The 14668-nt window shown below is 40.0% G+C and overlaps 1 protein-coding gene across 1 annotated transcript in view; it reads left to right on the top strand.

The window, feature by feature from the left end:
* Positions 1–12055, top strand: part of plxnb2b (plexin b2b) — a 117901-nt gene extending 105846 nt beyond the window's left edge. Inside the window, exons 28-37 of the mRNA XM_041037651.1 lie at positions 1017–1173; positions 2069–2169; positions 4195–4279; positions 4687–4838; positions 5126–5286; positions 6950–7097; positions 7294–7358; positions 7610–7685; positions 8384–8458; positions 8999–12055. Coding sequence (XP_040893585.1) covers positions 1017–1173; positions 2069–2169; positions 4195–4279; positions 4687–4838; positions 5126–5286; positions 6950–7097; positions 7294–7358; positions 7610–7685; positions 8384–8458; positions 8999–9103 — 1125 coding nt within the window. The 3' untranslated portion in view covers positions 9104–12055. The remainder of the gene's footprint in view (positions 1–1016; positions 1174–2068; positions 2170–4194; positions 4280–4686; positions 4839–5125; positions 5287–6949; positions 7098–7293; positions 7359–7609; positions 7686–8383; positions 8459–8998) is intronic.
* The last annotated feature ends 2613 nt before the right edge of the window (positions 12056–14668 follow it).

Here is a 14668-nt window from a genome sequence, read left to right as displayed (position 1 = left end):
CCGTGCAGTTGCCATGGTAACCACCAAAAAACCCCCCAGGCGACTGCCCGCTTTTGTGTGACATCCATTTTCAGTGTCAATGTTCTCGGCTCAAAAACGACACAGGCAACACATTCCAATATAGCAGTGAAATGCATGGCTTAGGTGAAAGTACTACAAGTCGGTACAAGTATGGAGTACAAGCCACCTCCGCAACCCCTCCTCGACCTTCCAACCCGCACCTGCTCTGTATCCATTTCCAGCTTTCGGGAGTCAGGAAAAGCCTGTCTGTCTCGCTTTGGTATCGTGTTTCAATAATGGAGGCGAATGTGAACACAGCTGTTTTCTGTTAAAGTCAGCACAAATAAAAAGACCCGTGGGTAATGGCGTTGTCGAGGACAATTATCAATTTAGCCCGAATTACATGTCTCCTGTCGTGATGGATTGCCTTCTGTGATTGAATTACAGAGGGGGAAAAAAAACACGATGAGCTAGATTTCACGGGCAGAGACAGTGTTTCCTATTGGCTTTGATTAACAGCGTGCTCTTCTCATTCACTTCAAATGCAGAAGGGCTTATGAGGTTACTATTGGGATTGGATTGCTGGCCCTCCTGTTTGAATCTGTAGAGTGGTCAGTTAGTTATTTCTGACAGAATGACTGAGTGTGGGAGGTGAGGTGGGTCAGAGTTTGCTCCTGCTGAGTCTTGGTCATTAGCTGGCCGAGGTGACAGGAGTCCTGTCAGATGTCACCACATTGTGTGTGTGTGTGTGTGTGTGTGTGTGTGTGTGTGTATGTGTGTATGCTTACAGAAACCCAGTTACCATAGTGACAACATCCTGATGAAGCTTGGTGTATGTGGGTGTGCGTTTGTGGGTGGGTGGCTGGGTGCTCTGGCCATGTTTGAATATTTCTGCATATTTGTCATTTGTGTGCATGTGAACTGCACATGCTATCACCATGTGGTTTTAATGTATGTGCTTTGTGTGTGTGTGTGTGTGTGCGTGTGTGCGTGCGTGCGTGCGTGTGTTTCCCCAGACCCTGCAAGTACTGGTGCATGGTGAAGGTCCAGATGTGACACCTGTCAAGGTGCTGAACTGTGACACCATCTCGCAGGTGAAGGAAAAGATCATAGAGCAGGTGTACAGGAACCTGCCGTACTCCCTGCGGCCCAAGGTCGACAGTGTCACGCTGGGTGAGTAAATGAGGACCACCTAAGAGGAGGATGAGCTGAAGCAGAAAACGTCTAATAATGATGAATAATGTAACGTTTACAGGGAGTGGAAGAGATGTCAAAATGGAGAAGCTATTTCAGTCCTGACTGAAATGCATTTATAATTTAATCAGAATGTAATTATCTAAATAAATGATTGATTATTTATTTCATTTAACTTAATTTAATAGATTATTTTGAAGATATCTCTCTCTGTCTTTGTTTGTGGAATAAAAAATGCTTTATTGAGGTTGAGAAGTTTTTCAGTGTCAGCAACATGAAGAAAGCCTTCACATCCCAAAACAAAGTTTTGCTCAGTACTGTAGTCAGAAACCTTGGGGACTGACTTGAAAGGCTAAAGCTCTATAGACATTTTCTAACATCAAAGCAATTTTTATTCCCACGCATGCTGTAGATCTCATTCCTTTATACATTTTAGATAAGCAGAGATCCATCTTCTTTCATGGTGAATCACAAAGATAACCCCCTTATATTTGGTGGTACTTGTAAATGAATCATATGTCGCAGATGGTGTTTAGCTCAGGTCTACAGTGGTGACAGATTTTTCTAAACTGAAAATGGTGGGGTGCAAATCATAGTTTAGAATTTGATTTAAATTATTCAGAAAATACTAGTGTCAGTTCTTCATCCCAAATCAGCTCAGGTGTGTCTCTAAATCCCAGGAGAAGAGAGCCAGGCAGAGAGTAGGATGCATTTATTTAAGACCACGTCATTACGGCTTAACCTCAGGGTAACAGTGACCTATGATGAAATAAATGGAATCGTTATCGAAAAAAAAAAACAGTTTACCAAACATTGCAGTTCACCTGCACCTTGCAGAGATAATTTCAACTTTCTTCTCCTGCCTTCACCACAGAGTGGCGCCCTGGCTCAACAGGGCAAATTTTGTCAGACCTGGACTTGACTTCCCAAAAAGAGGGCAGGTGGAAGCGCATCAACACTCTGGCACACTATAACGTGAGTACTGATGAAATTCAGTGTCTTGATGCAAAATATATTAAAAAACAGTAAGACTGAAAATAGCAAAGGAGGAGGCATAGGGGAAGTAAATAACTGTATGTGGGCGTGTGGATGTGAATGGGGTTGCCTGTTTTTACCCCATTTCAGTCAGAGACTGAGCTGTACATCTTGTGTCACAGTAGTGTGTATGTCACCTATGTCTGCTGCAGAGTTTGAGACTCAAATATAGTAGCTTACAGAATATGATTTTTTGGAGGGCAGCGGTTATTCTCCTAATTTTCACAAAATTGCTAAATTCTGCTCCTTTCTATCCTACTTACATTACTACTACTTAAATTAATGTAAGTGTTACACTTCTGTCAGTGTGAACCACTTCACTATCTTCACTGTCTTGCACTGTGATAATAACAACAAAATAATAAAAATAAAATTTGTGATAAGAAGTGGATGGTATACTGTAAACTTGCTTTTTGGCAAAAATAAATTCCTAGTTGTTCATGACTTGGAATCTGTATGTGCATAGCCATATACAAGATAACACTATGTACAATATAGTGCTGTATATTTACCCATTTCATTGTAGTGTCCAAATTCTGTATGAGAAAATTTGTGCTATATAGTGTGTTAAGAGAAATTTGCACTATATAGTGCTCTTAAAAAGTCCCAACATACAAAAAAAAAAAGCTGTTTTGATGGCAAGCACACTTCTGTCTGCTTACGATCCCACAGTGCAATCTGCTACATTTCATACGCGCAAAAATCACAGCCATGCAAACGTGCAAGTGGGTGAAAATGCAAAATAAGTGTCCGAGATTCAATTGTTGATCCAAATGTAATGTTTATTATTCAGTAAGTAGTGAATGAGTAAGCACAGGAGTGTCATAGCCACAGGTTTATATAGGAAAGTATTACTCCCAAACCCAGAAACCAAGAAAAGTAAAAGACAAAAAGGCATTAAACAATATAGACTTGACAACTAATACGCTGTTATTATTAAAACTGTTTTTCTTGTTACAGCAGTCTGTGACTGAAGATCCTCTTTTGAGATAAAAAGATTTTGCATGATAGACAGTATATAAGGGTATTAACGTACGACATGTACTCAAGGACAATATTGGCACTTGCTGAAGTGGTCCTTCAGAGCCTTTTACAGTAATAAATTTGCAGTCCATCAAACGTCCTTTTAAATGAAAACTTTTATGAATGGTTTATGTGTGTTTCCTCTCTCCATTGTGTATTTCCTATATGTGTATGCCAGTTTGAATAACCAGAAAATTGAGGCAAAGCTAAAAGAATGTTAAATCAGATTATATTTAAACATTGTGACATTCACAAGTATGTACATCCTTTGCAATGTGGACAAGATGGAGCATATACAAAATATATGTTTGTTCAAAGATAAACCTGATTGTGTCCACAAATCAAATATACAAGAAAGCAGCGCATAACCATTTTCCTTCATCGATTCCCTAAATCAACTGAGCAACATGCCTAAAATTTTAATTTCTCACAACCAGGCAGTTGAAAGTGCCTGGTCTTGGTTTGCTCTTGTCAGCTCTCAATGGCGACAGAACACCACTAAATCTTCTTGGCACAGTATTGATCCTCGGAAAATAAAGGTCACTCACAAATATCCTCTACTTGTCCTGCTTTTCGGTCACTTAAATCTGCCTCTTTCAAAGATACTCCCCTTTCTTTTATCCTACCCACCAATGTCTTGCAGTTGTTCATTGGGGACAGCCTTGTTGCCATAGATTCACTGGCTGTGTCAGAGTAGTGCTAATCACAGTATTTGTGGGGTCAATAATGGGTTGGCGCCAAAGAAAATGGCCTGTAAATACCCCAATAAGGACCCAGTGTTGCTGTCCACTCAATCGGATTGATTATGAATTAGTTCTGGGGCTCTGAAAGACACTGCTGACCTCAGTCACAGTCCCTATTAAATTCAAGGTGTGTGAAGTGAGTGTTTATTGTTGTTGTGTGTGTTTTCTGTCTAACAAAAGACTGTTATGTTCATTCCAGGTGCGAGATAATGCCACATTAGTCTTGTCCAGATTGCTCCACACTCAGCAGAACTATGACCAGAACCAGGAAAACCATGAAGAGCGTAAGCGCCTCTTTATACACACATATGGCACACATAAACACACACTTGTTGAACCCAAACTAGCACAGATCAGATTTGTACTTGAGAATATAATGCATGCCTTTGTCTCTTTTCCTCAGGGCTTTTGTCAGCATCCCTGCTCTCATTTAACATGCTAATACATGTTGTTTTATGTATAGCACACTTTGAGATTATGCTGAAATAATATGCACTTTTATCTCCAGCCTTTTTATGTGCATTTCAAAATAGCTTGGTTGTTTGGCATTTCTACTTGGATATTCTCTCTGCATCCAAATTCAGTTGACAAATTTTTCATCGTCTGAATATTTTCTATAAGGGTGTGCATGAATAAATATGGGGTAGAATTATTAGAAGAATGTTTAAAAAGTGTTGTTCTTCCCTGGCAGGAAATGCTCTGCTGGAAGATGACAAGGTGTTTCACTTGGTGAGGCCAGCAGACGAACTGGATGAGATCAAATCTAAACGAGGAAGCATAAAGGATAAGTCGATGACCAAAGCCATTACAGAGATCTATCTAACACGGCTCCTTTCTGTCAAGGTACAAAGAAAGAAACATTTATTCAGTCAGACATTTGTCAGGGTACGTACAGGCAAATAGCAATTTTTGCTTTTCCTGGAAGGGTTTTCAGTTAAAAAGACAAATTTAATTGATGGCGTTGAGGTTAGGTAAGGTCTTGAGAGGGCGAAAAATACTGAAATACTCTGAGAAAAAACCTGAATTTCTTCCCTCACACTAGGTACAAATAGCTACGTCTCAGGACTTTGATATTTCTGGCTCTGCTCTGTCTCTCTGCCCTGTCTCACATTATTTGTGGCCCCTTTCAGGGAACACTGCAGCAGTTTGTGGATGACTTCTTCCGCAGCGTGCTGTGCTCTGGGGCAGTAGTGCCGCCAGCTGTCAAATATTTCTTTGACTTCCTGGATGAACAGGCACTGAAACACAACAATGTGGATGAGGAGACCATCCATATCTGGAAGACTAACAGGTAAAAGTACTGCACGCTTGCATGCACACTCTCAAAAGTTCCATTTGTATGTGCTGTAAACACAAGAAGGAAATAAAATCCAAACCAAAATCCAATGTAAAAATACTCAGTTACAAGTGGAAGCATTTAAAATCCTACCAAATTAAAAGTGCAAAAGTATTATCAGGTACTTAAAGTATCAAAAATAAAAGTATTCCCTTTTAGCTATTTCATATACGGTCATTTAGTCCGGTATTTTTTTTTTTTTTTAATATTGGATGATTTTACCTCTTTGAGTCTCTATCATTTATTTGAATTAATTATTATTAAATTAATTAGGAGTGAACCACTGGTTTAATCTTTAACAATGTATTTTATTTTAATAAACTTAATCTGAGAAGCAACTAGTGGCCAAAAGTAGTAAATGTAGAGAAAAAGTACAGTATTTTAAATTTGTGCTTGTACAGTACTTGGTTAAATGCACTCCTCTCCACCACTGACACACACAGACACATAGCTGTCTATGTCTGACCAACACACAAATCTCACTGCCTGGGATACAGTAACACTCCAAGAAATAAAACTTACTTATCCAAGAAAGAGCTGAATACAAATGCACATTTTCAGCTCACTTAGTTTGCATTTGCAATCCCCCTGCTCCCATGTGACATTTAAGTGCATAAATTAGTGTCACGTCGGCTAAAGCTCAAGAATACAAGACGACGTGTTGCATGTAGATGCCAGTGATTGACGTAAGGCTAGCAAGAGAGCACCCACACAAGGACAGGAGATGAGCGATTTAATTACTTACTACACTTCACACCACATTCTGCATCCACCCGTTCTGTTTATCAAATCAAGTGAGGGCCATGTATTAAATATGAATGTGTGTATGAGGCATAACAACAAACAAACATGGTAATTATGTCCCAAGCTAATTTAATTCTGTGATTATAGCAACATTGCTATTTTTATGCTTCTATTGTATCCTCTGTGCAGCCTTCCCGGGAGATATGAAGTATGAATTTTACACGGTGTGCGTTTCATGTCTCAGATGGCGGGGCATTCGCACCGATCAGGGAGGAGAGTTTTTTGGAAACTACTGTACTTTGGGCGTTGTTTTGAATTCACAAGCTGATACGCGGCAGGAGAAAAGCGTATGGAGCTTGTGCTTTCCTCTTCTGAAGGGAAATTAGCGAGAGTATTCAAGCATTACATTATGTAGTCTGTGCTTTAGGTTGTTAGGCTGCAAAGGAACTTAAAAGGTCAAAGTTTTGCTGTTGCTTCAGCATTTCTAATCACTGTTCGTTAAGCTAGACAAGCATCATTGACTGCTGTTCAGTGTATATCCCCTTTGTTTGTGGGAAAAAACGTCTCCTGAGGTTATTGAACAGCAGTAATTCTCAGACAGGTCAGTATCATATGAAATAGTAATATAAACTGACAGTCAAGGGTATTGTTCTGAATAAACTGACACCTACAAGAAAGCCTTTTCTTTATCCCTGTTATTATCTTGTACTGCACTCAATTGCACCTCAGGCAAGTGCTCTCACATGTGAAATGCCTCCCTGACTCAAATGAATTCACAGATGTAATGTGGTTGATGAGATTTTCCCCCATTCTGAAGCAGTAATAATAAAAATCATGATGATGGACCGTTTTCTTGCCCTTTTTTGCCGTGCAGCCTTCCCCTGCGGTTCTGGGTAAACATCCTCAAGAATCCCCACTTCATCTTCGACGTCCACGTGTCTGAAGTGGTAGACGCCTCGCTCTCTGTCATCGCTCAGACATTCATGGACGCCTGCACCAAGAGCGAACACAAACTCAGCCGGGTGAGTGGATTTGGGCGAGGGATGGGGATGCAGTTTGGCAAATCAGGTGAAAGAGCAAGACGGAAGATGGGAGAAAAGATGAAGAAGATGAGAACAAAGTGGATTACATGAGAAGTAAAAAGGAGAGAGAAGAGGGATGTTAAAGGTCACTAAATCTAAAGTGCCATTGTTTTCACTGTCCACTTTTTCTCTCTAGGACTCTCCAAGTAACAAACTACTCTATGCAAAGGAGATCTCCACCTATAAGAAGATGGTGGATGAGTAAGTCCTGACAGCAATTTTCTTTCAAGCTGTTGTTTTCATGTCAGTTGAAAATGCTTCTTGTAAAAGATTTTTCAATAACAGTTACATAATCTGGTGATTACCACCTCTTGCCTACTCTGTGTGTGTGTGTGTGTGTGTGTGTGTGTGTGTGTGTGTGTGTGTGTGTGTGTGTGTGTGTGTGTGTGTGTGTGTGTGTGTGTGTGTGTGTGTGTGTGTGTGTGTGTGTGTGTATGTGTATGTATGTGTAGTTACTATAAGGGCATCAGGCAGATGGTACCCGTCAGTGACCAAGACATGAACACTCATCTGGCAGAGGTGTCACGGGTGAGAAACACAGCCTTCATTTTCTGTGCTATTTAGGTCAGCCTGCTGTTAAATTTACAGTCCTTAAGATTTCTCTTCTGGTTGATTTGGCGACATACAAGGTTACCGTGGTAACAGCCAAATTTAAGTCACAGATTGTGACAATTTTGAGCTTAAGTCGTTTTATTTGACATTAAAAAAGGGAATATAAGGCCTGTAGCAGCACCTTTTGTGTGGAAAACCTTGGAGCCCTAGTCACATGTCTGAAGCAATTCAGTGGCTTTAGCAGAGATATGGGTTTTAAAATGCTTTTTGCAGATGGAATCGCAAGACTTAGAGCTTTTAAATCATGTTTAATTTGTCAAGGTTGTGTGAAGATTGAGTCCGGTACAGACCGAAACACACCTGAAGTAGTGCGACCGAGGCCAAAGTGTCCCATGGGTGGGACAGTGTATAAATGACTAATGCTGAAAAAATGCTAAACAAACAAGGTTTGATTTTGTGAAATCTGAAGGATCATAACTTAAATGTGTGATGGTCCATAATAATAGCTTCTTTGTAAAGGTTAGTTTATTTTCTTGTCAGTTCCAAATTGCCTTTAGAAGACTTGTTTTTATAAACCTGGAAACAAGAAGCCAAATGCTCATTCAACTCTCTTCAGTTTTATGGTTTAGTTACATTTTCTCTTTAACCTTTAAACTGTCATTTATGTTCTCCAGTCTCATACAGATAAACTGAACACACAAGTGGCTCTCCATCAGCTTTACCAGTATGCCAGCAAATACTATGATGGGGTAAGAGGCCCTTCTCTTTCCTATCGCACCCAAAGGAGGCTATTCCACTGAATGCACTACTGCCCACTATATTATTGCTTTTCCTTTTTTCTCTCTTCACTCTTGATATGCCAGAAGAGTGATTGTATGAAATTTTAATTGAAAGCATTTCTGTGGGATGTGAATTGGAAAATTGCTCTGGGAATTGATTTTTAAGAGTCCATTGTGCATTGCCACTTGAGGTCACGAAAAGGGGATAAACAAAACCTAATGAACAAGTTGGATAAACAAATGGGGCTGTCAGTCTCCCCTAAGTGAGCCTCACAAACAATAACAGCTTAAAATGACGTGACTGTTGATGTCAAATAATACCATTCTCTCCTCCCACTCTCCACCCTTTTTCTTCCTCTTTGTCCTGCGCTAATTTTCTATCCATCCTCCCCGTCCTTGTTTCTTCACTTTCCCAACATTCCTTCTTTGCCTTCCTCTTTGCTCATTATTTCCGACTTCTTCCCCATTCTCCTCCATCTCTGTCCCTCTCACCCACCACCCCCCTTTCAGATCATCGCATCCCTAGACGAGGACCCAGCTGCCCAGAGTAAACAGCTGACCCTGCGGCTCCAGCAGATAGCAGCCGCCCTGGAAAACAAAGTGACTGATCTCTAACCCACCGAGTGGAGGGAGGGGTGGAGTGAGGGAGGGGAATAGTAGGATATGCCAGTGACTACAGGGGCTTAGTTCTTCTTTTCAGAGAATAAAACATGGAAATAAGGAAAGGGGAGAAGGGACTCATGTAGGTGTATATATTGTACAACTTGGCCCCGGGACAATTTTCTGTACTGCGGAGTAACAGGGACTAATGAAATGCAGATAAAGAGCAAAAAGGGGAAGAAAATGATGGGTTACACTGTCATAGGTACGCCTTAAAGCTCACTTGCCAAACCTTAAAGGTCTGCGCACTCACTCATGCTTCACTGAATATTGCTCCCACAATGCAGTTCGGGAAACCTCTCTGAGAATTAAGCCCCTCTGTGGAGCACTGGCACAGGAGATAATCAGATGTTCAATTTCTTTCTGTGTAGAAAAGGTTTTAAGAATTGTATTATATATTTTTTTTATCGTGCAGTCTTTATGCGGAAAGCTTTATAAGGAAAAAAATTATCTTTTTAAATGGATCACCTTGTGGTGCGGATAGTGTTTTTATTAGCCTGTGTGTGCGTAGACGTTTGTGTGAAGTACAACATGTGGACAAGAGCGTGCGTTGCTGAACGTGAGTGTGTGTTCACGTGGACTGTAAGTGTGTGAATGCGTGGGAGTGTGTGTGCACACACAGGATGCCTACTGTCAGGCGTGAGGGCGAAGGGACGCCTGCTTTCTGTCATTTTAATCCCCCGTACCCAGTGACTCACTGGAGCCTGTGCTCTGACCGAGCTTTTTGACAGAGACCAAAGGGTCCTCATAAGGACACTGGGTAATCTAGCAATGTACAGGCTCATATGAATGACAGGTCACCAGTAGTTTCAGAAACATTCAAGTTAATTTTTTTTTTTTTTTGCTTTTGGCTCAGATTTGCTTCAAGCTGGATTGCCATTTGTGCTTCTTGAAATTGATAATAGCACAGTGTCTCCCTTTATTGTACAGTGCCATGAAACATTCCACTTCAACTAAAGCACAGAGGGGACTTTTTTTTTTTTAGAACATTTCATTTAATGACTGTTTTCAGATATTTTTCGTTGCTATAAAACTTTTTTTTTTTTCCTAAGTGTCAGCAAGAAGTAACTTTATTCTGCCATGGAGCCACGTCACTCATATTAGCCCTGCAATAATGTCAGAATACCATGAGCCACATTCAACTGTCACATTAGCTTACTAAATGTGTTCACATACAGTAGCGATTCAGCAATATGTTAGAACATTTTCCAAACTGATTCATGCATTGTGTTCATGATTTTAGTGCCATTTTTTTTAGTATTACCCTTATAATGTTCCACATAATCATCAAGCATTCTGCCTCTACAGCTATGAAATAGCGTATTGCATATGATGTTAATAATCTGCCAGAGCTGCAGTTGGTACTTAAATGGAATGTTTTGAACAAATTACAGTGGTTTTAGCCTTTGCGTGATGTTGGGATGGTCAGGTTCAATCATGTACATAATTGTTATAGTAATTGGAATATTGATATGTCAGTGTCATAGCCGAGGTGTTGACAGGGTAGGAATGAGGGTTTGATATTTCTTGGGCCATTGAAACGCCACCACATTTTATCCCTAAATTGTAGGTTTGGCTGTTGACAGATGATTTAATTGTACTCCCTGTATCTGATCATGGATGTGTGTAGTTGACAGAGCATAACGAGCTCCAGAGACCCCAGAATGTTAACGATTCCTGCCTTGGCTAGAGAGGTTTGCACAGACCTCAAGCCTGCCTGCCTGCCTGCCTGCCATCTCAGCATGGCACCCTGGCATCCTGACCAACAGCACTTGGCACTGCCCACTCAGCGCAGTGCAGAGTGGCACTCTGTATAATGGAATCAGCAGGGGAGGCTTTTGATCTTAATTGCATGCCGACTGCAGACTCCATCCTTGTCTCTGCTGTTGTTTACTGCTGACTCCTCTCTCACTGACAGAGTTGATGCAAGAAGCTTCTTTCAGAGCCTTTCTTTAACCAAAAATGTGCCTTATTGAATAGGATGATACACATATATAAATATATATATTGTTTCTAAATTATTCTAATGGTAACCTAGGTGATTATGATGATGATAGTGCTATAGACACAGCAATGTATTTGGACTTGTGATATTATGTGTGCTGTCTAAAATGCTAGATGCCCTGCTGCAGCCATTTGCGTGCCAATAGGCTGAAGACATTTCAGTATGATTTCTTTAATGGTTGCAGTTTTGATGTGTGCATTTCATTTGGGTGTCTGTGGTGTGTGCTTAGTAGGACTTTGGTGGCTAAGGCAAAAAGCCAAAATTTTTAAATGTAAAACAGTGGCCAATGTGATTTGGGTTTCCCTTGAAAATGTCTGGCATTCCTAAATTAGTCTGAGGTCAAAAGGATATCCTTATGTAGATTGAGTATAGCGCAAAATTGTTCCAATGGTGTTAATTTTTTTGCCCTGTGTTTTTCAGCTATTCCACAGTGTGTACGAAAAATGACTATCTATACTCGGCAAATGACCTTTCTTACTGCTGTGCAGTTATTATTTTTATTTCTTGTTTCCTATACCATATAAATCTTTGTAAAACATGTTGAAATACTGTATTCTAACTGTATAATCCTATGCATTGAGTCCTGGGACAAAAAAAAAAAAAAAACAAAAGAGAAAAAAAAACTGTGTGCAGTTGTCGAGACTTTTTTCCATTTTGAAACTTGTGAATGTGCTGTAATGATAAAAGAAACTGGGACACTCCATTTTCAGTGCAGGACCATTACTGGAAGCCAACATTTTCCTCCCCATCCAAGGCAGCTCAGAAGACTCTCGATCTTGTACCTGATCTGGTTGTACTGGATGAACTTAATTTTACAAAGGTTTTGTGTGGACGGAGCGGTTACTCACAGGTTTCATCATACACTCCTCCGTGAATAAACTCAGAGACATATACGCCCTTCATATCTGCTGTGTTTCTTTCACTTTTAGAATATTGATTTGCTTCAATTGAACACTCACCTCCCATGCATATTGCATGAGTTACAATCACCTTGGGTGATAGAGAAACACTTGCCACAGGTAGCCAGTTTTTTGTTCTAGTGAACTGAATTTTTGCTGTAAGACTTTGGTATTCATACAGCTCATAAACTGAAGAGCTTGTACACACACAAGAATAATAGGTGCATTTATGAAAACTATCTCTTATTCAAACCAACCAATCACTTTATGAAAGAAAGGGCCAAGTACTTGAACCTCAGCTTTTTTTTTTTAAATCACAAATATTCTTGTGTATTATGCCCCCAAATGATTGTCCTGATAGAATCAGTCTTATGCAGCACACCCTATGACGCTGACGCTTTTTCTCCAAATGCCACATCAGGTTCCTGTCGCAAGGCTCAGAATACAAACAAGAAGCCAAGGTCTGGCTTCATGAAACGAGTTGATAATGTAAATAGCCGCGCAGCATCTCTGTCATCGGCAGTGAAGGTTGAAAAATTGCTGCGAAAACATTAATTAAGTACTGACAGCTAAGAATGAAATTGGAAAAAAGAAAGATGAAAGGCAAAATTGCCTCATCTGACTGCTTAACAAACCCCGACACAGGGGTGGAGATATCAAAGACAGACCACAGGCCTGCACGTGCCATCTCCTAACTGAGCAGATCATTGATGCAGCAATAGATAGAACAACTTCAAGGGCTGCTGCCAGAGCAAGAGTGATTACACTTGATTATCGCAAGCACTGCATCTTGTACACTATCCTTGATCACTGGTGGAAAATCAAAGGCAGTACTGTACTTTATATTTCTATTAAGACATGCATCTTACATCATTTTGGGAGTCAACATTATTTGCCGTGAAATGCGCTTGTGATAAGATTTCTAAATAACCATGCCCTTTGATGTCTAGAAATCAATGATACTGCACAATAAGAATAATTATTTTAAGTCAGCCTCTTTGCACGGTTTCTTACAAGAAATTGGGTTAAAATCTGCATGTTGCTGGCTTCTGTTCTCCTGCCTGGGATGCTTCACACACAGCAGCCAGCCTCTCCCTCAGAAGGAGATAGTTGTGTTTACCAGCAGGTTGTGTTTCACCTCCACATGTTTCAACCCTTCTAATGAGATTTGGCTTTGATTTCCTCTGCCTTAGGGGATGAGGAGGAGGAGAACCTGGTGAAAATAAAAACAATGATGGTGTGGTGTCATTTTAAACTGATGTTCTAATGAATAATTTAAAACCTGGTACCAACTGATTCCAGGACTCTCCAAGCTCAATGATAACTGAAGACCAAATGAAAATATCCAGTTAGGTTAGCTTGCATTTTAACAGACTTAGACCTGCATGATTTCAGAGTGGTTTGAATTTAGACTCTTAAACCAAAGTGACCCTGGTTATATCAGCAGGCAGTTGAGAGTCCAGGCTGACTTGTCCAGAGAAAACAGTTCTGTGGGATGTGCAGAGTTACAAGATGCAAATACACAACAAAATATTTAGATGATAGAAAATATTATTCATGTGTCACAAAGTTATTTTGAAAGAGAGCATATGTGTGCACTTTGACTATGGTTATGTATTAGTCACCTGTAGTTCAATAAAAATGTCTCCACCAGTAGTCTACAGTTGGTTTCCTTTTGTTTACTTAAGTTACATTTATTGATTTAATCTGACAAGAAATTCAGTTAAAATCTGCATGTTAAACAAGAACAAACATGTACTGTGTAAGAATAGACAAACACACAAGTTTATTATTTACATGCACAAAATGGTGGGTCCATATTAAAGATAATTTCAAATGATCTTCAAAATGCTTGATACTTAAAGTTTCAACATATTCAAAAGAAATAAGAGATTTTTATTTGAAAGGCTTTGTGATTCATTCTCAAGGAGCACAAAGTGTTTGAGGTCATTTCTTCCAAGCTCATTTTGAACACAAGGAACAGCTGAGGCCAAAATGCCTGATATGATTAGTGGGGATTTACATGACCTTTTCCACTACTATAGTCATATATGACCATACTACTACAGTAATCCTGTAGTATCCCCAAAGGAAATGGTATTTGACGATTTAAGAAGATAAAAATATCTTTCTGATTTAGCAAATGGCATATCCTGAAGATGCCTCCTACTCCATATGATATCACTGTCTAAGAGAACAGCAGGTTGTGCAGGCTGCCTGATTTGTAAGATCCTGGTGCTGTGGGGTGATACCGTATAAATAAAGGATAGGTTTCATAGATTTTTTTAAAAATCTGTCTCATTCCCAGGAACACTGAAAGAGATCCCTTCCTAACACAAGAGATGGGACACAAAATTCACTTAGCCCACCATCCCTTGAAACCGTGTTCGTACTCAAACGAATGTACATTGGGAAGATTCCGACTCAACCTGACTGACTCAGACCGCTGAAGCCTCATATCACCTTTAACCCAACCGAACACCGAAATGCATTTTTGCACAAAACAAACACGGCGGATAATTTAATAACTCAAACCAGTGCGTAATTACGGAGTCATACATTAACATGAAACTCAGTGAGTTTCTAAACCCCGCGTTTCTTAATACTCCGCTGCTG

This window comes from Toxotes jaculatrix, chromosome 5 (assembly GCF_017976425.1).
Source record: "Toxotes jaculatrix isolate fToxJac2 chromosome 5, fToxJac2.pri, whole genome shotgun sequence".
In the NCBI taxonomy this organism is placed as follows: Eukaryota; Metazoa; Chordata; class Actinopteri; family Toxotidae; genus Toxotes; species Toxotes jaculatrix.
This window is presented reverse-complemented; position numbering and strand designations above follow the sequence as displayed.